The 21,980-nt window shown below is 57.9% G+C and overlaps 8 protein-coding genes across 8 annotated transcripts; 5 read left to right on the top strand and 3 right to left on the bottom strand.

Annotated features, from left to right (window-relative positions):
• Positions 1 to 70: 70 nt before the first annotated feature.
• On the top strand, positions 71 to 5,570 carry SCHCODRAFT_02670086 (uncharacterized protein; the record flags this gene model as incomplete). The annotated part of the gene is made up of 13 exons (XM_003029148.2): positions 71 to 170; positions 224 to 321; positions 376 to 512; positions 571 to 999; positions 1,047 to 1,317; positions 1,367 to 1,621; positions 1,680 to 2,114; positions 2,166 to 2,352; positions 2,403 to 2,629; positions 2,679 to 2,945; positions 2,995 to 3,898; positions 3,950 to 4,584; positions 4,635 to 5,570. The coding sequence occupies 13 exons, from the start codon at positions 71 to 73 to the stop codon at positions 5,568 to 5,570; spliced, it is 4,881 nt and encodes a 1,626-aa protein (XP_003029194.2).
• Positions 5,571 to 5,825: 255 nt separating this feature from the next.
• SCHCODRAFT_02670087 (uncharacterized protein) lies at positions 5,826 to 6,823 on the bottom strand (the record flags this gene model as incomplete). Its single annotated transcript, XM_003029558.2, has 4 exons — positions 5,826 to 6,240; positions 6,290 to 6,354; positions 6,402 to 6,506; positions 6,560 to 6,823. The coding sequence occupies 4 exons, from the start codon at positions 6,821 to 6,823 to the stop codon at positions 5,826 to 5,828; spliced, it is 849 nt and encodes a 282-aa protein (XP_003029604.1).
• Positions 6,824 to 7,754: 931 nt separating this feature from the next.
• Positions 7,755 to 9,511, top strand: SCHCODRAFT_02703495 (mediator complex, subunit MED14; the record flags this gene model as incomplete). Its single annotated transcript, XM_050346973.1, has 6 exons — positions 7,755 to 7,927; positions 7,986 to 8,118; positions 8,170 to 8,340; positions 8,391 to 8,523; positions 9,355 to 9,392; positions 9,452 to 9,511. 6 exons carry the CDS (start codon positions 7,755 to 7,757, stop codon positions 9,509 to 9,511), a joined length of 708 nt encoding a protein of 235 aa, XP_050198711.1.
• A 1,342-nt stretch (positions 9,512 to 10,853) lies between these two features.
• SCHCODRAFT_02703496 (uncharacterized protein) lies at positions 10,854 to 12,620 on the bottom strand (the record flags this gene model as incomplete). Its single annotated transcript, XM_050346974.1, has 7 exons — positions 10,854 to 10,988; positions 11,041 to 11,202; positions 11,255 to 11,386; positions 12,109 to 12,187; positions 12,231 to 12,299; positions 12,350 to 12,386; positions 12,443 to 12,620. 7 exons carry the CDS (start codon positions 12,618 to 12,620, stop codon positions 10,854 to 10,856), a joined length of 792 nt encoding a protein of 263 aa, XP_050198712.1.
• Positions 12,621 to 12,835: 215 nt separating this feature from the next.
• Positions 12,836 to 14,438, top strand: SCHCODRAFT_02548545 (uncharacterized protein; the record flags this gene model as incomplete). The annotated part of the gene is made up of 2 exons (XM_003029150.3): positions 12,836 to 12,907; positions 13,646 to 14,438. The coding sequence occupies 2 exons, from the start codon at positions 12,836 to 12,838 to the stop codon at positions 14,219 to 14,221; spliced, it is 648 nt and encodes a 215-aa protein (XP_003029196.1). The 3' UTR covers positions 14,222 to 14,438.
• A 725-nt stretch (positions 14,439 to 15,163) lies between these two features.
• On the top strand, positions 15,164 to 16,259 carry SCHCODRAFT_02633408 (MED14-domain-containing protein). The gene is made up of 4 exons (XM_050345767.1): positions 15,164 to 15,459; positions 15,518 to 15,650; positions 15,702 to 15,872; positions 15,925 to 16,259. The coding sequence occupies exons 1-4, from the start codon at positions 15,269 to 15,271 to the stop codon at positions 16,210 to 16,212; spliced, it is 783 nt and encodes a 260-aa protein (XP_050198713.1). The 5' UTR covers positions 15,164 to 15,268; the 3' UTR covers positions 16,213 to 16,259.
• Positions 16,260 to 17,840: 1,581 nt separating this feature from the next.
• Positions 17,841 to 20,164, bottom strand: SCHCODRAFT_02511632 (uncharacterized protein; the record flags this gene model as incomplete). Its single annotated transcript, XM_003029560.2, has 12 exons — positions 17,841 to 17,930; positions 17,984 to 18,246; positions 18,304 to 18,321; positions 18,385 to 18,511; positions 18,564 to 18,725; positions 18,778 to 18,913; positions 18,963 to 19,078; positions 19,413 to 19,457; positions 19,644 to 19,722; positions 19,766 to 19,843; positions 19,894 to 19,930; positions 19,987 to 20,164. 12 exons carry the CDS (start codon positions 20,162 to 20,164, stop codon positions 17,841 to 17,843), a joined length of 1,329 nt encoding a protein of 442 aa, XP_003029606.1.
• A 213-nt stretch (positions 20,165 to 20,377) lies between these two features.
• On the top strand, positions 20,378 to 21,939 carry SCHCODRAFT_02738831 (uncharacterized protein; the record flags this gene model as incomplete). Its single annotated transcript, XM_050347160.1, has 3 exons — positions 20,378 to 20,449; positions 21,176 to 21,223; positions 21,254 to 21,939. 3 exons carry the CDS (start codon positions 20,378 to 20,380, stop codon positions 21,794 to 21,796), a joined length of 663 nt encoding a protein of 220 aa, XP_050198714.1. The 3' UTR covers positions 21,797 to 21,939.
• Positions 21,940 to 21,980: the final 41 nt, after the last annotated feature.

The raw sequence follows: 21,980 nt of genomic DNA on the forward strand, positions 1-21,980 counted from the left end.
GCGCGCTGTCGCCGGTCTCCCTTGTCTTTGGACTTCATGCAGCTCTGATACCCTGTGACGTTGTACAATAATGCGTGGGCGAGAGGAGCCGGACTCCGAGAGGGATGCCCCAACTTACGAATGCGTGCCGCCACCCTGGCTGCCGCAAGTCCATCGGACAGCGGATTTGGGTACGTTTGTTCTGCCAGAGGTAAAGTTGTACTAGGAATCTGATACTTCTCAGGCTACACGGGATTCTACCCTCCCAAACCTGGCCAGGATGAAGACTTGCTGACCGAAACCAACATCAAGAAGGGCTTTCAGCTTGGCCATGCTGTCGCGGTTGGTTCCTCTATCTCCTTTCCGATTTACTTCTCCAATTATCATGTGTTGCAGGGGGAGACACTGAGCGCACAGCCTGTCATCACGGGCGAGCTGTACAAAAAGGAAGAGGAGTCGAATGCGCTACCTCTCCTTGAGCAGCTCATGAACGAGGTCTTCTCGCGTCGAGCCGAACAGAACGCTGCTATTCCGTAAGTCGTGTTCGCCTCTTTGAAGATTGTCGAAATTCGTATTGAAGTCATAATGCAGATCGTCGACGTTTCGCATGCCCTCTAGGGTGACTCTGAACGAGACGAAGCGGCAATCCTGGCTCGCGGACTTGGCGAACCCCGACGTGCCCCTCGCAAAGCTGGGCAAGAGCATCCCTCACGGTCCGAAAGGGCACGACTTGTTCGAGCTTCTATACACCAACAAGGTGGCAATCCCTCGCGCCATCTGGTTTCTGCGCGCATTGGGAGCGAACGAGACAGCCGGCCTGCGCAACAAGGCGAACTACGACCCGACAAAGTACAGTTTGGACTGGGCGAATACGGTCACTGGCTATCTCAAGAAGCAGCTCTCGGAAATCGTGCTCCCGAGCGCGCCGCGGCCTGGTTTGGGAAATATCAAGCAGACGTTTAAGGGTGTGCTGCTGGATGATGAGAATAGGGAAAAATGGGTGTCGCGCTTCAGCTATTGGTATGCTGAATGTCACCCACGTTGCGCACTTATTCTGATCGTCGAAGCCTGCAGCTTCTGCGCACTTTCTACGTCGATGGCCTCGTCGACCACCGATTATTCCTCGCTTGGCTTATAGAGCAGCTTGCGACGTGCAATCTCGCGCAGGCCGGCTTTGTTGTCCGCCTCGCCTTCGAGTACCTTGAGGATACTTTGCATTGCCGGGCCTTTAGTCGACCTCTCGCGGATGCATGCTTGACGAAGCTGTCGGAGATTTCCACGGCGTCAGCTAGCGACCATCTGTTTGGCACAGAGCGCCTACTCAAAGTCATAGTGCAGGTAATGTGGTTCTTAGCTTACCTTATCCTTCCTTTCTGACGGCGTATAGCGCATCTTGATCGCCATCCCCGAGGCATTCGTCAGCCCCCGAATGTGGACGACGCACTCGTCTCTGATAGAGCGGATGGCCGCCGAAGAGCTGTTGTCTCCTTCTACGGATCAGCGCGTCGAGCAGAGGGCAAGAGAGGTGATGCAACGTCTCGCAGATAGCTTCGCGGACATCAAGCGCAGGAATGAAGCGCTCCTCTTCTTGCATATGCCTTCCCGCGTTGGAGGCCTAGCTAGGACTGTCAAGGATGTTCAGGTGCGTAGATTCGTCACAACGCAGACGCCTTTAGCACGAAGCCGACTCCATTCCACAGCTCCTCAATTCCATCTCCAGTCAGACCGACATCGGTGAGCTGCCCTTCTTCCTCGACTGCGGCGACTCCGCCCCGCGCTTCGCCGCCAAGCTCGACATGCTGCTCTCCTGGAGCGTCACGCCCCTCCAATTTGGCGATCACCGCATCTTCGCGGCCGTCAGCCTCATCGCGAACTGGAAGGATCAGGCGCTTGAGCGCGCTGTCCGGAGAGCAGGGTCAGCCAATGCGGCGCGCCGGGACACGCCATCTCCAAGCGAGTTTCTGCAGGACCAATTGTTCGACTGGCTGGATGGGTCGGACATCGCGGCAGCGGAGGAGAATATCAGGGACGTGGCGTCGTTGTACGGGGAGCTTGTGCGCAGGGGGCTGTTTTCGTACGACCTCTATGTCCAGAGGCTCATCGCGAGAGTGGAGCAGGGGTTGACCGTTGCGGAAGTTGGTCTTATTGCGCTGTGGAGGAAACGCTCATGCTCACGTGAAGTCCAGGAACATCGCTCAAGGCATCGAAACTTTCTGCAGTGGATACCGCTGAACGACATGCAGACCACGCCGTCGCTGACAAGTCAGCGCCGAGTGACTTTGTATGGCGTCCGGGCCCGGAAGACGCCAGAGGATCAGAACGAGCGGGAGATCCGCGCCACGATACGCAATGTCCTGCCAGAGGTCTTCGATCGTACGCATTATTCTAAATTGATTGTGCTTTCTCACTCAAGCAATGCCCAGGCGAGCCTAGGGTCTTCTTGTCCGTCAACGAGTTGGCGTCGGAGTGCCGGCTGTTCTTGTCCGCCTCGCGGTATGAGCAGACACGGGTTGCGCGAACATGGCTTTTCCCCCTCTTGCAAACGTACATCAGCAAGGGTGACGCTTCGTCGTCGGAGACGATGCTTCGTGTATTCTGCACCGCTACGGAGTTATACCGACTAGCCAAGTGTTATCAGTGCATCCTCGATGTGGGCGTCTTCAATTACTTGCCCTCGCTGATGCTGACGTGTATTCTAGATAACTCTGTGCGCGTTGGAGCATGCAGCGACGTTCGACACACTTATGGCGGTGATGAACACATTGAGGCGACATGGCACTATCTGGGCATGTATGAACGCCCGGGGACGCATCATCGAAGCCCTTTACCATGCTCATCAACTCTGGAAAGCACGAGGGATCCAGGTCCGCAAGATGCTCGATTTCTTGACCGAGTTGGACCAAGGGAAGTACCTGGATCTGGAGGCCCAAGGCCATGTTCAGGCTGACATGATCTCACTGACCTCCGTACGTGCTCGTGATTGGCTTGAGAAACCTTTGCTCATGCACCTTCCAGGCCCTTCAACCGACGACCATACAGCCCTCGTTCGCTGTACCCGACGTCATGCCGGAGATCCTCGTCCTTGCAACAAATCCTGCATCTGACCCCTCAATGCTCGCCAACCACCTCTGGATTTCCTACCGCGCCGCGCACGACTGGGGCTGGAAAGTTTGGGACAACACCTTCGCCAGCCTACGCCAAGTACCCGTCATATCCCCCGACGACGCCGATCGCCAATCTCTCGCCCTCCGCTATGGCACTTTCCTCCTTCACATCGACCAACACCTCCCGCATGGCCTCGACCGCGACATCCTCCAGTGGTTCGAAAGCCCTGGCCCGAACGAGCTGCTTGTATTGACTCCGGATATGTGGACCGTCCTCGCGACCGTGCTCGTCTTCCTAGTCGTACACGGCGCGCTACGAACTACGACGGTTTTACAAGGCCTCATATGTTCGGTATGGCGAAGGGGGTCGCAGGTAGCGACGGATGCGCAAGCAGAGCAGCTCGCACCGTGGATGCGAGCCGCGAATGATATCTGTCGGGAGTTGATGATCAAGCAGGAGGCGAGGGGGGATGGAATGCCGCCAGCGGACCTCATCCAGATCCAGGCTATCCGCACAGCGCGCCGCGAAGCGTTCCGGGCAGTGGGTTTCCCTATGCTGGCGAGCAGTATACCGCTGCTGGTGCTCCTCAAGCACAACGAGTTTCTGGAGCAAGGCATCCGCGACGATGCATCGGAGATTAGGGCATGTTTGTGTGCGGACGCGGATTTCAGGCGAGCGGTGTTTAGGGATCTGGATGTCGTGCGAGAAGCATTTGAGCATGCTTTGAAGACGTCGGAGACCTCGAGCGCACGGGAAGTCATCTCGGCGGACCTCATTCAATCTCTGAACATCATGCTCTGCGATACTCCCTCAGGTAAGCTCGCGTGCGCTGACTAGTCCACTTCGTTGCTAACGATACATTTAGACCACGACTTCTCCGACATGCAAAACCTCACTTCAATGCTGAGCCCGTGGACCATAGCTGCAACGGCAATCCACCTCAAGTTCCTTCTCCGGCGCATGGGGCACGCGCTCTCCCAAGATCCTCAGGATCATGCCGCAAACAAAGTCCTCCGCCATGTCACCGCTCAGCTCTTCGACGAATCCGTGTCAGAGGAAAAGGCGCAGTTCATTGCACAGGTTGTCAGCGGCGCCGATGCCCTGACGGCCGGGAAGTTCGTCAATAGCGGGCTGCAGTGCATACTGAAGTCGTTGGAAGGCGTGCAGGATGTACCTGGGCTGTTTCCTGCCTTGAAGCGGAGCGGGGAGCTTCTGCGAGCGCTGGTGGACGTGGCAACGCCATTCCGGTTCGGGCCCGCGTGTATTCAGCTGGATGAATCGCTGCAAGATAAATTCCTGACCGTGATTGCGACTATCCTCGGCATTGTCTTGCAGACGCTTGGCGGATCCCAGGTGCAGTGGGAGGACGAAGAGACGAAGAATGCGGTCATCCTGCTGGCGCGTCTGGTGCAATTCGTACTAGGTTTTGAGACTCCGCCGTCACCGAAGTCGAAGGAAGTCTCGGCGCAAGTGATGTCCTCCTTGCTCTCGCTGGCACTGGTGAGTGTTTCCAATACCGGGTGGCTGAATCCTTTCTGATCTATCCCCAGTCCTACGGATCCGGCCTCCACCCCGACTTCGTCCTCTTCCCCCTACTCATCGACACCCTCTTCTTCCTCGTCGACGGACCTTCCCCGCCCCCCAAAGCCACCACCCCCTTTGACCCCTACGCCCGCTACCCCGACCCGGTATCCATCACTCCACCCCCCGACCTCCCGCCCGAGCACTCCCGCGCGCTCCGCATTCTCACTCCGCACCTTCCCCCGCCCGCGATCGTTGCCCACCTCGCCTCCGCGCAGCGCGACCCCACGACCGACGAGCTCCTCCCCACCGCGCCCGTCCCAAACCGCCCATGGGAGTGGATCGAGCACCTGGGCGAGCTGCCCGGGGAAACCGACCCCTACCTCCAAGAGCGCGCGCGCCAGCAGCCGCTGCCCGCGCCGCGCGAGGGGATGCCGAGCGTGCGCAATGCGGGCTCCCTGCCCCTCGAGCTCTTCGCTGCACGCGGAACGGGAGAGGGAGTGATGGCGAACGTGCCGGGCGTGGACGCGCGGACGCGGGGGACGCTGGTCGGGTTTCAGGACGGGGTGGCAGGGGAGGGCCTGTTCGCGCGCGCGTGGCGGACGCTGGGGGAGGAGGATGCGGGATCGAGTGTAGGGGGGAGTACGGGCGGCGGAAGCGCGAGGGGAAGTGTCAGTGGGCCGGCGGATGGAGAGGACGGAAGGGGCGTATCGCCGGCGTCGGCGGTGTCGAGGTCATCGGCGAGGCATGACAGTCCGGGGATGAGGCGGAACAGCCCGAGTCTGCGCCGGACGAACTCGACGTTGAGTGAGGAGGGGGAGCCCTTGTCGGCTAAGCGGGGCGCATTGAAGCGGAAAGCGAGCACAGTGAGCGAGGAGGCGGAGGTGGGCAGTGGGGGAAGGAAGGGATCGACGAGCACGGCAAAGGGAAGGACGACAAAAGCGAAGGCGGCGAAGAAGAGGTGAACGGGTCTTGCCTGGGGACATGGGCAATGCGCTTGTCTGGTGCTTAGTGCGAACGACCATGAGAAAGTTGCTCGAACAAACCCATACTTACAAATGTATATGCTAGACTGATGTGGATACAATAATGACCGCTGTGGTATACACTGAATAAAGTAACGTGTCGGCATGGGATGTGTGTCGCGATGCAGCAGAAGCGAGAAAAGTGGGCCTGTGTGGGCCAAGTAAGAAAAGTCCGAATAGGTCACACTCAAAGTGTCAATTCGGGAAGAACTTCGCCCATGGGTCGTCCGTCCGTCCTAAACCAACTCCCCGCCGCAATCTCCCCACGGGCTGAGGTGCCGATGCAGGCTCCTTCTCCCCATTCTCCCCCGCTATCTTGTGTACGACCTTCTTCAGCTGGTACACCTCCGTCGGTCGGGTAGTGACTGCTTGCCGACACGACGGGCAGGTGAATTTCGGCGCTGGCTGCGCGTACACGGCGAGTAATTGCTTCACGCGCTGCAGGTCGTTCGGGGAGATGGAACCGAGCAGGAACTCGACGTTGCGAGGGAGGGTGGCTTGGGCGCGAATGGGGTTGTAGCCAGGATTGGACGCGAGGTGTTGGGTATACGTTTGGTTGAACCAGTCGAGGAGGCAGTTCTTGCAGAAGGTGTGGCCGCAGCTGGGGATACTACGATGCGTTGATTAGATTGGGAGAGGGAAGTGTGAGGCAAACGTACAGGACGGGAGTCCACACGCGCATGGTGCATATTTCGCAGGAGAGGAGGTCGTCCATTTCGGGATCCTAAGCGAGGTCAGGGACGGATTCGCTATAGAAATGGATAGGCGTACCATCGCCGCTTTGGACTTGCCCTTCTCGGCTGCTTGAAGCTCTTTTCGGACGACCGACAGCTCCTTAGCTGATCTAGCGCAGTCGTGCTTCAGCCTGCTGTTCTCCTGGGCGTAAAGTCAGCACATGCGAGGCCCAGAGCTCATCATGGTGGACGCACCTGCTTGAGCTCCTGAATCTGACGCTGAAGCCTGCTGTTCACATCGTTATGCGCTGGCGGGGTGTCATCTTCGTCATCGCTGATCTCGACTATCTCCACGTTCGCTGGCGGCTTGCTATTCTTCTTCGTGGTCTTCTTGGGTTTGTGTTTGAAGACGAGCCCGTCGTCCGAGCTCAGCGAGATGATCTCATCGTCGGACCGCCCGCTGGAGCTGCCTAGTGGCGTATGTCTCGCAGATCTGTGGCTCGGTCTGGTGGCGGGCATAGAGAGCACTTGCGCGTCTTGCTGAGATCAAGGCGAACGTCAACAAGCAAGCAAGCAGATGATGGTTCTGAAGACGAAGTCCAAAGTTTGAACAAAGAAACGCGTCCCCAATTTGGGATGTAATTGATGGCACGTGAGCGACATTTGATGCGCGCCAAGCACAACCAAGCAACGCCACAAACCAGCCCCGCCTTCCCCGACTCTCGATGTTAGGAGAGAGGAGAGTTTATCCAGTCGCAACTGCGCCAGGAACCATGTACCTCTATGGGGCGCTAGAAGCTGTATTTTGATGTGAACGCGACGTGGTGACGCGTAGATTACGCCCTTCTCGGCGACATTATCTATTGCTCATTAATTTACTGTGGCCCTTGACCTTGAAGGTTATGTTCGCTGGCTTGAATAGCACGGACTTGCTTTTATTTCCAGACCCTGGACAATACTTAACCTGTTGTAGCACATATCCGCTGTTTTAAGCCTTTCCTTACCGCTCCTTATCATCTCTCGGACTCCCACTACCTTCTTCTGCTCACAGCTGGCTCTGTCAGTTATATCGGAGAAAATTAATCACTCTCACTAATCAGGATGGAAGCTGCGAATCGAATGCTACTGCAATTGGGTCGGAAGGCAGCAGCGACAGCGAAAGGTGATCAGAGCTCGGGTACTTCATCTTCTGGAATAATAAAACTTATTGGGAGAAGAGAAAGCACAGCTTTGTATGAATACATATCTAAAGGGTGACGCCACGCCGAGTGCGTACGGTAACTGCGCAGAGCAAGGTCTCGAAAAGTTGAACTTCGTCACGTGCACGCCTCGGAATTATCCGAGTTTGAGACGCGGGGACCGGGCGCCTACCGATGTCGCTCGCCACCACCACCAGCCGATGAACTTCAACGGCAGTATGGCAGTCGCAGACATTGCCAGGCCTCTGACAATGAATGGGAAGGAGAGCGGGATGAACGGTAACGGATACCACCATGAAGAACCGGCCGTAGAGGACCTCGAGCGCATGCTCCCCGACGTCAACGAGGGACAGGTCCCCTTCGGCATGATCGTCTCGCGAGTGGCCCAGCAGATCTACGCGGAGCTGCAGGAGGTGGCAGAGACGTCAGTCGTTGTGCCCTTGTCCTACCTCCGTGTGAAGATGCTCAACCGCGCGCACTAGACTCCCCGGCATGTCCGACGTCGCGCGCAAGCGGACCCTCGCGGACTTTGTCGTCGCAACGAAGAAGCAGGTCGTCAAGCTGTACGCGATCGCCAAGTGGGCGCGCGAGGCGGAGACGGTGCAGAAATGCCTGGTGCGTGGTCCGGTGTTGTGTGGCGGGCGCGCTTGTTAACAATATGAGCAGAATCTCGTAGGGTTCTTGATGAACCAGAAGTACGAGATTGACTCTGCGATCGGGCGACTGCACCAGATTCACGACGAGCTCAATCCTGAACGCCTCGGCAACCACGACCTCCTCACCTCCCTCGATGTCCTCACCACGGGCACCTACCAGCGCCTCCCCACCATCATCAAGGTCAGTCCCCCTCCCCCTTTCGTCTGTCCCATCTCACTAGCCCCCCCCAGAAATCCGTCATCCCCGTCAAACCCCTCACCAACCCCGAAGTCGTTTCGACCTTTCGCGAGCTCGAACAGGTCATGCGCTACCGCCTACGCACCACTGAATACATCCCCGTCGAGATGATGCAGTGCCGAATAGGTGCGGGACACCAGGGATGCGACCCGCGCGCTACTCACTCCCCTCAGCCGGCGGCCGCGTCTACTTTACCGTTCCCAACCTCGTTGGCGCTCAGAAGGACGACGGCTGGTTCACTACTCACTTCGAATTTCTCATCGGGATCGGGATCGGCGGAGATGCGACGGAGGGGAGGGGAGGGGAGGGGAGGGGAGGGGGGAGAAGGTGCCGAATCGAACGAAAAGGCGCCGGGCGCGTCGCGCGCCCGCCCGCGGCGGGTGCGGGGAGGGTGTAGGACGATGGGGATGAGTCGCCGGCGCTGGGAATTGAGGGGGAGAGCGAGGGGGAAGGGGGAAGGGGACGAGGGAGGGGGGATGTTGACACACGATTCCCATCGTGTTTCGCTAGATACCGTCGCCTACATGCCTGTAGTAGATAGAACATGCAATACAACGTTGTTTCTCGCTACCAAAACACTGCCCGAGTCGCGGGGAAGCGATCTACGAAGGGGGGAGGGGGGATACGGCACGAACTCTTTTAATTTGAGAAATTCGACTCGCACCTCGAATTCTCGCCCGAGGACGACGTGGATGGTGGATGGCACGACGTAGGTGAGTGCTGTACACTCCCGCGTCGCTCGGGGGGTAATTGGAGGGAGGGGGAGGGCAATGAGCAGGATCAGCTTGAGCTCACCATCTCATAACGCTTTTTGGACGAATCTCTGCGGTTTCCCGCCTTGTTTGCACACTCAGGACGTTGGGGGAGCATCGTATATTCACTAGTCTACCTAATACAAGTACTTGCAACTGTATCTACGAAGAAAAACCACTTGAGCTCATCTTGCAGCTCACCCAGCTCATGCCGACTTCAAAGTCGAGAACCCTGAAATCAAGGTATGTTATTACTGGGTGTGCTTAACATTCGGATTGCGTAGCTCACCTCCAATTCATAGACGCCTGCAATTGGAATTGACGCCGGAGCGCCAATTCTTGCAAACCTCAACCCGAGCTGAGCCGAGCTCACCCCGAAGCGCGTACTGCAGCACGCGGGTTCTCGTCGTAGAATTAGTACTATCCAACCGTTATCACGTCGTATATCACAAAAAGAAGCGAGTTCTCACCTTGTGGCGGTCGGAGTTTGGCCATGAACACAAGTGGGTGCACCCACCCAACTCGTGCCGAGCTCAAAGTCGAAGGACCTGGAGTCAAGGTATGTTATTACTGGGTGTGCTTAACATTCGGATTGCGGTACTCACCTCCAATTCGCAGCCGCCTGCGATGAGAACTGACGCCGGAGCGCCAATTCTTGAAAACCTCAGCTCGAGATGAGCCGAGCTCACCCCGAAGCGCACATCGCAGCACGCGGGTTCTCGTCGTAGAATTAGTACTGTCAAGTCGTTAGTACGTAGTACATCGCAGAATCAAGCGGATACTCACCTCGGGGGCGTCGGAATTTGCTCATGAGCGCAGAATGACGCTTTCATGAGCAAACTTCGTTAGTGGGCGCTTCTGAGCGAGCCCCTCGCTTCAAAACAGATGCGCCAACCGTCAGAAACCTTCGTTAGTGCCTATGGACGCAATGGCATCGCGTAAGAAAGCTCTAGAAGCTGGGGGAAAGCGATGAGAAAACCCCAAACTCGTCTTACACTACCTTCAGAAAAGCGCCAGCGCGTCCCAGCGCCTAGCGAAGTGGTCGTACAGCGTCCAATACTCATGATAGACCCCTAGAGAACCGAGAGATACAAAGTCAGCATCGATAGAAGGGGGAAATTAGCAAACTCACCTCAAAAGCGACGAGTTGCCTCAAAAGGCGCGCTTGAAACGCCCGTCCCCGCGTTCTCGCAGCCGTCGCAGCTCCCCAACGACAAAGAGAGTGGCTTGAGACGGCATCCGCGTCATGGACAAGCTACAGTCCGAGGTGAGCGACTTGTTACATCGAGTTTTTGGTGATAAACTTACCTTAACATCGATTTCCCACCTTCCCAAGTGAGGCCAGCGCTTCCCCCGCACCCGAGGACGAGGCGGAAGCGCAAGGACATGCCTCGGCGACGCATAGAAGGGTGGGTGCACGATAGAATCGACTGCAAAGTGCTCAATGAAGGTCAAGTGGAATGAAAAGTTTTGAGACTTGCCGAAATCGAGTGGGTTGCAGGGCAGCACGAAGCGCTGCCCGTGCGTCTTCGAGGCGTCGCTGAAGTAGCTGAATAGGCGATTGGTTAGCGCTATATCGCTGGATTATGAGGAAAGCAAGCACTTATCAACCAGTGCTCAAGTCAGACCCGCTTCGCTTGATGAGCTAGAAATCGAGGATTAGGGTTAAAGGATAACCTCGCCGCGATTGGCGATAGTCTGCCCTTATCTGGATGCGTGTTGGAGCGTCGCACGACCCTGGCAGAATGTCGGCGAGCGGCATGGGGACGGCGAGAGTGTCGACTTCGTCCCGAGAAACCGTGCCGTGCCGCCACACGGCGTGAGGGAGCAGCAGCGAGTCTGGTCATCGTGGTCAGCTCGCAGGCGACGCGGAGAGACAGTCAGTACTCACATATCTACGCGGCGAGTGGCGCGCGCGTCGAGATATCGTCAGGGGCGATCTGAGCTTGGTTTTGGCATCGTCGAGGTCGATGTCGACGTCCGTGAATGCCGCCGTTCGTCCTCTGCCTGGTCGCGGGACAAGCTCCCGGCGTCGTGGGAGGGTCGCTGGACACTGCGGGCAGCGAGTCAGCAGCGATTACTCGTGAATTCAGGCGCGTATTCACCATTTTGACAAGAATTCCCCCCACCGGCTTCGATGTGCCGTCAAGCGGCACGTCAGCGTCGTCGTAAGTGCGTAGAGAGATCGTGCTCGGCGTCTCGAGCAGCGAGCGGGGGGTCTCGACGAGGTGGACATGCTGGCGTCGTCGTATGGTAGCGTCGAATACTCACCGAGTTTCGCCCATTCCCCGCCCCCCGGTCAAAGCGCCGCTGCGCGGCGCGGCGCATGCGTCGACGTCAGTCTCGACGTCGTCTGGCAGTGCCCCACGCGTCGCAGCAATCGCGTGGTACGATCCTACAAGCAGGGTCAGTCATATTCCTCGTCGTCGGAAACTTTGTGCTCACCGTTCTCGTCGACGCGCTCGCCAGCCGCGACGGCAGTCGCCGGGCTCGCTCGTGGAGGCGGAACTCTCCGTGTACGTGTGGGCGTCGGCCCCGACGTCGCGTGGCGGGGGCACGCGTCGCGGCGGAATCAGCGCTCGTCGGAGCACGCGGCACGACGAAGCCGCGCCGACGTCGTTGCCGCGTTCGGCGATGCGTCCTGTGCTCGTCGAGGAACGTGGGGGTCGGTTAGGCTAGATAAGAGGGTCAGTGGTGGGGTAGTAAGTACGGAAATCGTAGGTACTCGCCTCGAGTACAATGTCGAGATCGACTGAAATGTCAGTCGGGGCTCGCTAAATCAAGCCGTCGTGAGTTTGAGACTGCGAGAATAGGTTAGTATCGTAGATACCGAACACTGTGACGCTTACCAAGGTCAGTAGTCGTGTTCGCGCGGTAGTAGGAGGCAGGGGGGCTGAAAATCAGTGAATCTGGAAATTCGTGAGACGAGGAAATTCAATCGAGATGAAGCCCCGCCTACCTGAGTGAGTGCGGCGAGTACGAGAACACTGATGTTGACCAGTGAGGCGTTTGAACAAGCCGGGTGCGCGGTGAAGAAGCTGGAAATCAGCGAAATAGAGTTGAAGAAACTGAACAACTCACCTTCTATCAACGCGGCATTCGCCATCGACAAGCGGAATCGCCGGTGGGACAGGCGAAGATGGCGAGGATCTGTAGGACGAGGTCAGTAGTGGTAGTTACTGGTCGGAATTCGCGCTTACCTGGTCTTTGGAGCTCCTGCAAGAAGTACAAAAAGCGCTGAAAAGCGGGGTTAGTAAACATGCAGCCAACGGTAGGAAAATGCAAGGACATACCTTGATTAGACCTCGAGGAGGTCGCAATAGGACTGGGGAAGGTAGGGGGAAGGCCTACTGACGAGTAGAACTCGATTAGCAGAGAGGTAGTGGAAGGAATGAAAGGGGTAGAAAAGAAGCAAAAGAAAGGAAAGGGATAGAAGAGCGGAGGAGGGGGGGACTTGAGAGTGGAGTGCATAGGAGAGGAGATAAGGGTGGGTAGTGAAGCTCTATAGTGAAAACTCACCTTGCTTATATTCGTTTCCGAAGCCCCACGCTTAGAAACGGGGCGCGGCGTAAAAGCCGTAAAAACGGGCGATTATCGAGGCTGCCATTGGCCGCCCGGGTGCGCAGCCCGCCCATCAGCCACGTGGGGCTCCACAGCCCCTGTTTGAGGGCGTTTCTGGGGCGAGAATGAGCTCGAGAAGAGCTGGAAGATTGGAGCGAGCGGGAAAGGCGGAACAGAGGGGAGGAGAGTATATGCGCGTAGGTAAGGGGATTATAGTGGGTAGATTGCGGTCAGGGGTAGTCTTGGAGGTCTCCTAGAGCGAGTTTGAGGATGGGGAACTGCTGTCCTGGCGTTGGCGTTCGTGGAGGCGGCGGGGGAAGCGAGGGGATGAAGCAGAGACGCAGAAAGCGCAGATTTTGGCGGTTTCCCACGGGGAAAGTTCAGGATAGGGTATGTTCGGCGTCGCCGAGTATGGGGGACGTGTTACCTCGCTCATCCGAGCGTTTCGTGGCGGACGATGGACGAGGGGAGATGAGGGGGAAGGGGAAGCCACGGTGGGAATGTGATGATGCCACGCGAGTGATATCCCCGAGTCGCTCGGCGTGGCGCTTGCTTCCCACCACCACCACGACGCCCGCGTCGCCTGCTGCCGCGCCTCTGCCCCTCGCGATTCCCGAGCCCGGGAAACCGAGGTCGGGGTGCGGTAGCATTGGCAGCGCATTTCTCGTCTCTCACATCTTTTTTCTTGCTTCTTCATTTTTTCTCCCCGGATTCGGGCGTCCGCCGACCACTACTACCCGCACGACAGACGCGAACGACAGCATACCGGAAGCCTCGCGAAGGCACCGCGTGGACTGCATTCACCTGCGACTCCAACGTCGAAGGTCGAAATTCGGTTTCAACCGCCGACTTTAGCACGCGCCAACGACTTCGACCTGCCCTATACGCGTCCGCCAACACCCCACGACCTCCCCAAGCCCGACTTCAAGCCTTAGGACGGCGAATACGAGATTTCCCCGGATTTGGGCTTCCGCCGAGCAGCCGTCCAGCTTTTGCTAGCGATTTCGGAGCGCCGCGCGAGCGCCCATACAACATCGAGGACCCGCGAGCGACACCCGACTCGCGCTCTACACACCCGCCGTCCCCAAGCCCGACTTCAAGCCGTCGGACTGCAACTCACGCCCTCGCGCGACAACAACATTTTCTCCTCGGATTTCGCCTTCCGCCGACCACTCCCAAGCGGGTGGTCTTGCTTTCAACAGAGCGCGACTACGACGGCTGACGAGTTCGAGCTCAGGACGAGGGCGCGAACCCTCCCCACACCATCCCTCGCGCCTTACGACGACGACGACCTCGGTTTCTCTTCGGATTCGGGCTTCCGCCGACCACCCCCTACGACGACGGGTACGGCTTCGAGCTCCACGGCTTGGGTCATCGACGGCGGTTACGATTCCGACTCGCGGGCACGTCTTCAACTCTCGACGGCGCTCTCGACCTCGGGCTTCGACGACCTGCAGCTTCGCGCGCACCCGTCTCCAAGCCCGACTTCAAGGTCGGGGTCTCTTCGGTGAGTACCTCGCACTTCTCGCTCACTCACGGCTGGATCAGGTCTGTCTCGTCTTGTCTCCCCCTTCACTCCTCGCTCCCTCTTGATGTACCCACTCTAGCTCGCTCCCCCTCTCAATCTAGCTCGAGGAGCATGTTCGAGTGCCAAATTCTCCTTAGCACGGGTTGGCCTTGGCCTGTATATACCCTGCATCTGTAGTAGCCTTTGAATAGACTGTTTTCAAACCTTCTCTGCTGCCTGAATTGAAAGTGTACCCCAAGCCCGAGTCTGAGCAGAACCTGAAACCCCAAGATGTTGAAGAACGTAATCGAAGGAGCCCTACCCAAAACCTCGCCAAGTCTGCTGCTGCGGGCTCCACCCACGGCCTTTGCCGCTGGACGAGGTTGAGAACTGGGTGGGGGCTGTCTGTGCTCTCCCGAATTTATTGAGGCTTGGGTGAGTTGACAGCCGGGTCGGAGACCACCCGCACTGCCTACACTCAAATCGCCGCACCCGCCGCCCGCCCACAAAGGATTAGAGGACCGGGTTCGATGTATTCACTAGAAATTCCACTATCTAGATCAACTTGAGTAACTCATCACCGAACGCGCCACACCCGCCAATCCCACTTTTCCCTCAGAGTCGGCGAGAGGCATCGCCCTCACCCATACTCACTACGATTTGGGTCCCCAGGCCAGGCGCACGTCCACGACACGCCCACACGACCGCCGCGTCCGCCAACTCGAACCGTGACCCGCCGCAGTCACGCGAATCACGTGCACCACCCCGCCTGCCATTTTCAGACCAGACGCGCTCGAGCTTTGGCGGGGAGAGCATGCGGATCCCTCGATCGTCATTGCACTTCGACTAGTAGCTACCACCCGCAGCCCACCCGCCTCCTGCTCGCAGCCCAAACAAAGACGGTAACTGCGCAGAGCAAGGTCTCGAAAAGTTGAACTTCGTCATGTGCACACCTCGGAATTATCCGAGTTTGAGACGCGGGGACCGGGCGCCCTGCGCCGCTACCGATGTCGGTCGCCACCACCACCAGCCGATGAACGTCAACGGCAGTATGGCAGTCGCAGACATTGCCCGGCCTCTGACTGTGAACGGGAAGGAGAACGGATACCACCATCAAGAACTGGCCGTAGAGGACCTCGAGCGCATGCTCCCCGACGTCAACGAGGGCCAGGTTCCCTTCGGCATGATCGTCTCCCGAGTGGCCCAGCAGATCTACGCGGAGCTGCAGGAGGTGGCAGAGACGTCAGTCGCCCTGCCCTTGTTCCCGTCCCGTGTGAAGATACTCAACCGCGCGCACCAGACTCCCCGGCATGTCCGACGTCGCGCGCAAGCGCACCCTCGCGGACTTTGTCGTCGCGACGAAGAAGCAGGTCGTCAAGCTTTATGCGATCGCGAAGTGGGCGCGCGACGCGGAGACCGTGCAGAAATGTCTGGTGCGTGGTTAGACCTTGTGTGGCGGGCGCGGTCGTTGACAATATGAGCAGAATCTCGTGGGGTTCTTGATGAACCTGAAATACGAGATCGACTCTGCGATCGGACGACTGCACCAGATCCACGACGAGCTCAACCCCGAACGCCTCGGCAACCACGACCTCCTCACCTCCCTCGATGTCCTCACCACAGGCACCTACCAGCGCCTCCCCACCATCATCAAGGTCATTCTCTCCCCCCCTTCACCATGTAACTCGAATCTCACGCATGCCCTAGAAATCCGTCATCCCAGTCAAACCCCTCACCAATCCCGAAGTCGTTTCGACCTTTCGCGAGCTCGAACAGGTCATGCGCTACCGCTTACGCACAACAGAATACATCCCCGTCGAGATGATGCAGTACCGAATAGGTGCGGGACACCAGGGATGCGACCCGCGCGCCACTCACTCCCCTCAGCCGGCGGCCGCGTCTACTTCACCGTGCCCAACCTCTTTGAAGTTGGTGTTTGCCTGGTTGGCGCGCAGAAGGATGATGGCTGGTTCACGACTCACTTCAAATTTCTGATTGGGATCGGCGGGGACGCGACGGAGGGGAGGGGAGGGGGGAGAAGGTGCCGAATCGAACGAAAAGGCGCCGAGCGCGTCGCGCGCCCGCCCGCGGCGGGTGCGGGGAGGGTGTAGGACGATGGCGACGAGTCGCCGGCGCTGGGAATTGAGAGGGAGAGCGAGGGGGAGGGGGGAAGGAGACGAGGGAGGGGGGGATGTTTACAGACAATTCCCATCGTATTTTGCTAAATACCGTCGCCTAGATGCCTGTATTAGATAGAACATGCAATAGAAAGTTGTTTCGCGCTACCAAAACACTGCCCGAGTCGCGGGGAAACGATCTACGCAGGGGGGAGGGGGGACACGGCACGAACTTTTTTAATTCGAGAAATTCAACTCGCACCTCGAATTCTCGCCCGAGGACGACGTGGATGGTGGATAACACGACTTAGGTGAATGCTATACACTCCCGCGTCGCTTGGGAGGTAATGTGAGGGAGGGGGAGGGGGATCAGCTTGAGCTCACCAACTCAGAACGCTTTTTGGACGAATCTCTGCGGTTTCCCGCCTTGTTCGCACACTCGGGACGTTAGGGTAACATCGTATATTCACTAATCTACCTAATACAAGTACATACAGCCGTATTTACGAAGAGAAATCGCTTGAGCTCATCTTGCAGCTCACCCAGCTCATGCCGAGTTTCAAGTCGAGAACCCTGGAATCAAGGTATGTTATTACTGGGTGTGCTTAACATTCAGATTGCGTAGCTCACCTCCAACTCGCAGACGCCTGCGATTGGAAATGACGCCGGAGCGCCAATTCTTGCAAACCTCAACCCGAGATGAGCCGAGCTCACCCCGAAGCGCGTACTGCAGCACGCGGGTTCTCGTCGTAGGGGCAGTACTATCCAGCCGTTAGCACGTCTTATATCGCAAAACAAAGCGAGTTCTCACCTTGTGGCGGTCGGAATTCGGCCATGGGTACAAATGGGTGCACCCACCCAACTCATGCCGAGCTCAAAGTCGAAGGACCTGGAGTCAAGGTATATTATTACTGGGTGTGCTTAACATTTGGATTGGGGTACTCAACTCCAATTCGCAGCCGCCTGCGATGAGAACTGACGCCGGAGCGCCAATTCTTGAAAACCTCAGCTCGAGATGAGCCGAGCTCACCCCGAAGCGCACATCGCAGCACGCGGGTTCTCGTCGTAGAATTAGTACTGTCAAGTCGTTAGTACGTCGTACATCGCAGAATCAAGCGGATACTCACCTCGGGGGCGTCGGAATTTGCTCATGAGCGCAGAATGACGCTTTCATGAGCAAACTTCGTTAGTGGGCGCTTCTGAGCGAGCCCCTCGCTTCAAAACAGATGCGCCCACCGTCAGCAACCTTCGTTAGTGCCCATGGACGCAATAGCGTCCCATAAGCAAGCTCTAGAAGCTGGGGGAAAGCGATGAGAAAACCCCAAACACCTGTTCCACTTGCCTTCAGAAAAGCGCCAGCGCGTCCCAGCGCCTAGCGAAGTGGTCGTACAGCGTCCAATACTCATGATAGACCCCTAGATCACCGAGAGATACAAAGTCAGCATCGATAGAAGGGGAAAATTAGCAAACTTACCTCAAAAGCTACGAGTTGCCTCAAAAACGCGCTCAAAGCGCCCATGTCCGCGTTCTTGCAGCCGTCGAAGCTCCCCAACGACGAAGGTAATGGCTTGAGACGGCATCCGCGTCATGGACAAGCTACAGACCGAGGTGAGCGACTTGTTACATCGAGTTCTTGGTGAAAAACTTACCTTAACATCGATTTCCCACCTTCCCAAGGGAGGCCAACGCTTCCCCCGCACCCGAGGACGAGGCGCAAGCGCAAGAACATGCCTCGGCGACGCATGGAAGGGTGGGTGCACGATAGAATCGACTGCAAAGTGGTCAATGAAGGTCAAGTGGAATGAAAAGTTTTGAGACTTGCCGAAATCGAGTGGGTTGCAGGGCAGCACGAAGCGCTGCCCGTGCGTCTTCGAGGCGTCGCTGAAGTAGCTAGATAGGCGATTGATTAGCGCTATATCGCTGGATTATGAGGAAAGCAAGCCCTTGCCAACCAGTGCTCAAGTCGGACCCGCTTCGCTTAAATGAGCTGAAAATCGAGGATTAGGGTCAAAGGATAACCTCGCCGCGATTGACGATGGTCTCCCCCTACCTGGATGCGAGGGGAAACGTCGCATGGGCCTGGCAACATGCCGGCGAACGGCATGGGGACGGGGGGAATGTCGACTTCGTCCCGAGAAACCGTGCTGTGCCGCCACCGTGAGGGAGCAGCAGCGAGTCTGGTCATCGTGGTCAGTTCGCAGGCGACACGGAGAAGCAGTCAGTACTCACATATCTACGCGGCGAGTGCCGCGCGCGTCGAGATATCGTCAGGGGCGATCTGAGCTTGGTTTTGGCATCGTCGAGGTCGATGTCGACGTCCGTGAATGCCGCCGTTCGTCGTCTGCCTGGTCGCGGGACAAGCTCTCGGCGACGTGGGAGGGACGCTGGACACTGCGGGCAGCGAGTCAGCAGCGATTACTCGTGAATTCAGGCGCGTACTCACCATTTTGACAAGGATTTCCCCCACCGGCTTCGATGTGCCGTCAAGCGGCACGTCAGCGTCGTCGTAAGTGCGTGAAGGGATCGTGCTCGGCGTCTCGAGCAGCGAGCGGGGTGTCTCGGCGAGGTGGACATGATGGCTATGAAAAAATGAGTACCGATCGTCGCATGGCAATGTCGACTACTCACCGAGTTTCGCCCATTCCCCGCCCGGTCAAAGCGCCGCTGCGCGGCGCATGCGTCGGCGCCAGTCTCGACGTTGTCTGGCACTGCCCTACGCGTCGCAGCAATCGCGTGGTACGATCCTACAAGCAGGGTCAGCCAGATTCCCCGTCGTCGGAAACTTTGTGCTCGCCGTTCTCGTCGACGCGCTCGCCAGCCGCGACGGCAGTCGCCGAGCTCTCTCGTGGAGGCGGAATCGTCCGTGTACGCGTGGGAGTCGGCCCCGACGTCGCGTGGCGGGGGCACGCGTCGCGGCGAGATCAGCGCTCGTCGGAGCACGCGGCACGACGAAGCCGCGCCGACGTCGTTGCCGCGTTCGGCGATGCGTCCCGTGCTCGTCGAGGAACGTGGGGGTCGGTTAGGCTAGGTACAGAGGTCAGTGGTGGGGTAGGAAGTACGAAAATCGCAGGTACTGACCTTGTGTACAATGTCGAGACGGACTGGAATGTCAGTCGGGGGTCGCTAAATCAAGCCGTCGTGAGTTTGAGACTGCGAGAATAGATCAGTATCGTAGATAAACGAGCACTGCGACGCTTACCGAGGTCAGTAGTCGTGTTGGCGTGAGGGTAGGAGGCAGGGGGACTGAAAATCAGTGAATCTGGGAATTCGTGAGACGAGGGAATTCGATCGAAATGAAGCCCCGCGTACCTGAGTGAATGCGGCGAGTACGAGAACACTGATGCTGATCAGTGAGGCGCTTGATTGAGCCGAGCGCGCGGTGCAGAAGCTGAAAATCAGCGAAATGAAGTTGAAGGAACTGAACAACTCACCTTTTAGTAGGACGGTCAAGGCGGCACTCGCTCTCGACAAGCGAGACTGTCGGTGGGACAGGCAAAAATGGCGAGAATCTGTAGGAGGAGGTCAGTAGTGGTAGATACCCGCCGAAAATCGCGCTTACCTCGTCTTTGAGGGTATTGCAATCAGTACAAAAAGCGCTGGAAAGTGGGGTCAGTAGATGGACAGCAAACACGCCGCAAATGCGAGTGCGCACCTGGATCAGACCTCGAGTAGGTCAGGATAGGACTGGGGAAGGTAGGGGGAAGGCATACTAGCGAGTAGAAGTCGATTAGCAGAGAGGTAGTGGAAGGAATGAAGGGGGTAAGGAAGAAGCAAAAGAAAGGAAAGGGATAGAAGAGCGGAGGAGGGGAGGACTGGAGAGTGGAGTGCATAGGGGAAGAGAAGGGTGAGTAGTGATGCTCTATAGTGAAAACTCACCTTGCTTATATTCGTTTCCGAAGCCCCACGCTTAGAAACGGGGCGCGGCGTAAAAGCCGTAAAAACGGGAGAATATCGAGGCTGCCATTGGCCGTCCGGGTGCGCAGCCCGCCCATCAGCCACGTGGGGCTCCACAGCCCCTGTTTGAGGGCGTTTCTGGGGCGAGAATGAGCTCGCGAAGAGCTGGAAGATTGGAGCGAGCGGGAGAGGCGGAACAGAGGGGAGGAGAGTATATGCGCGTAGGTAAGGGATTATAGCGGGTAGATTGCGGTTAGGGGTAGTCTTGGAGGTCGCCTAGAGTGAGTTTGAGGATGGGGAACTGCTGTCCTGGCGTTGGCGTTCGTGGAGGCGGCGGGGGAAGCGAGGGGATGAAGCAGAGACGCAGAAAGCGCAGATTTTGGCGGTTTCCCACGGGGAAAGTTCAGGATAGGGTATGTTCGGCGTCGCCGAGTATGGGGGGCGTGTTACCTGGCTCATCCGAGCGTTTCGTGGCGGACGATGGACGAGGGGAGATGAGGGGGAAGGGGAAGCCATGGTGGGAATGTGATGATGCCACGCGAGTGATATCCCCGAGTCGCTCGGCGTGGCGCTTGCTTCCCACCACCACGACGCCCGCGTCGCCTGCTGCCGCGCCCCTGCCCCTCGCGATTCCCGAGCCCGGGAAACCGAGGTCGGGGTGCGGTAGCATTGGCGGCGCATTTCTCGTCTCTCACATCTTTTTTCTTGCTTCTTCATTTTTTCTCCCCGGATTCGGGCGTCCGCCGACCACACCAACGACAGCATACCCGAAGCCTCGACAAGGCCTCGCGTCGACTGCTTTCGCCTGCGACTCCAACTTCGAAGGTCGAAAATCGGTTTCGACCGCCGACTTCAGCACGCGTTGAAGAAGCAGCACCGACTTCGACCTACCCTATACGCCTCCGCCAACACCCCACGACCTCCCCAAGCCCGACTTCAAGCCTTAGGACGGCGAATCCGACTTTTCCCCGGATCTGGGCTTCCGCCGAGCAGCCGTAAGGTAACCAACACGCTAACCAGTTCAGCTTTTGCTAGCGAGCGCCCATACAACATTGAGGACCCGCGAGCGACACCCGACTCGCGCTCTACGTACCCGCCGTCGGACAGCAATTCACGCCCACACATTTTCTCCTCGGATTTCGCCTTCCGCCGACCACTCCCAAGCGGGCAGTCTTGCTTTCAACAAAGCGCGACTACGACGGCTGACGAGTTCGAGCTCAGGACGAGGATCTCGCGCCCTACACCCTCCCCACACCTTACGACGACGACGACCTCGGTTTCTCTTCGGATTCGGGCTTCCGCCGACCACCCCCTACGACGACGGGTACGGCTTCGAGCTCCACGGCTTTGGTCATCGACGGCGGTTACGATTCCGACTCGCGGGCACGTCTTCGACACGACTCCGACTCTTGACAGCGCGCTCGACCTGCAGCTTCGCGCGCACCCGTCTCCAAGCCCGACTTCAAGGTCGGGGTCTCTTCGGTGAGCACCTCGCACTTCCCGCTCACTCACGGCTGGATCAGGTCTGTCTCGTCTTGTCTCCCCCTTCACTCCTCGCTCCCTCTTGATGTACCCACTCTAGCTCGCTCCCCCTCTCAATCTAGCTCGAGGAGCTTGTTCGAGTGTCAAATTCTCCTTAGCACGAGTTTGCCTTGGCTTGTATATACCCTGCATCTGTAGTAGCCGTCTGAATAGACTGTTTTCAAACCTTCTCTGCTGCCTGAATTGAAAGTGTACCCCAAGCCCGAGTCT

Source organism: Schizophyllum commune, assembly GCF_000143185.2.
Source record: "Schizophyllum commune H4-8 unplaced genomic scaffold SCHCOscaffold_9, whole genome shotgun sequence".
Taxonomy (NCBI): domain Eukaryota; kingdom Fungi; phylum Basidiomycota; class Agaricomycetes; order Agaricales; family Schizophyllaceae; genus Schizophyllum; species Schizophyllum commune.

Bases quoted from the DNA above. Each gene is read 5' to 3' on its own strand.
- SCHCODRAFT_02633408 (XM_050345767.1), top strand. From the start codon at position 15,269: ATGGCAGTCGCAGACATTGCCCGGCCTCTGACTGTGAACGGGAAGGAG. The intron at 15,651-15,701 runs GTGCGTGGTTAG...CAATATGAGCAG, and splicing joins AGACCGTGCAGAAATGTCTG to AATCTCGTGGGGTTCTTGAT. The intron at 15,873-15,924 runs GTCATTCTCTCC...CGCATGCCCTAG, and splicing joins GCCTCCCCACCATCATCAAG to AAATCCGTCATCCCAGTCAA.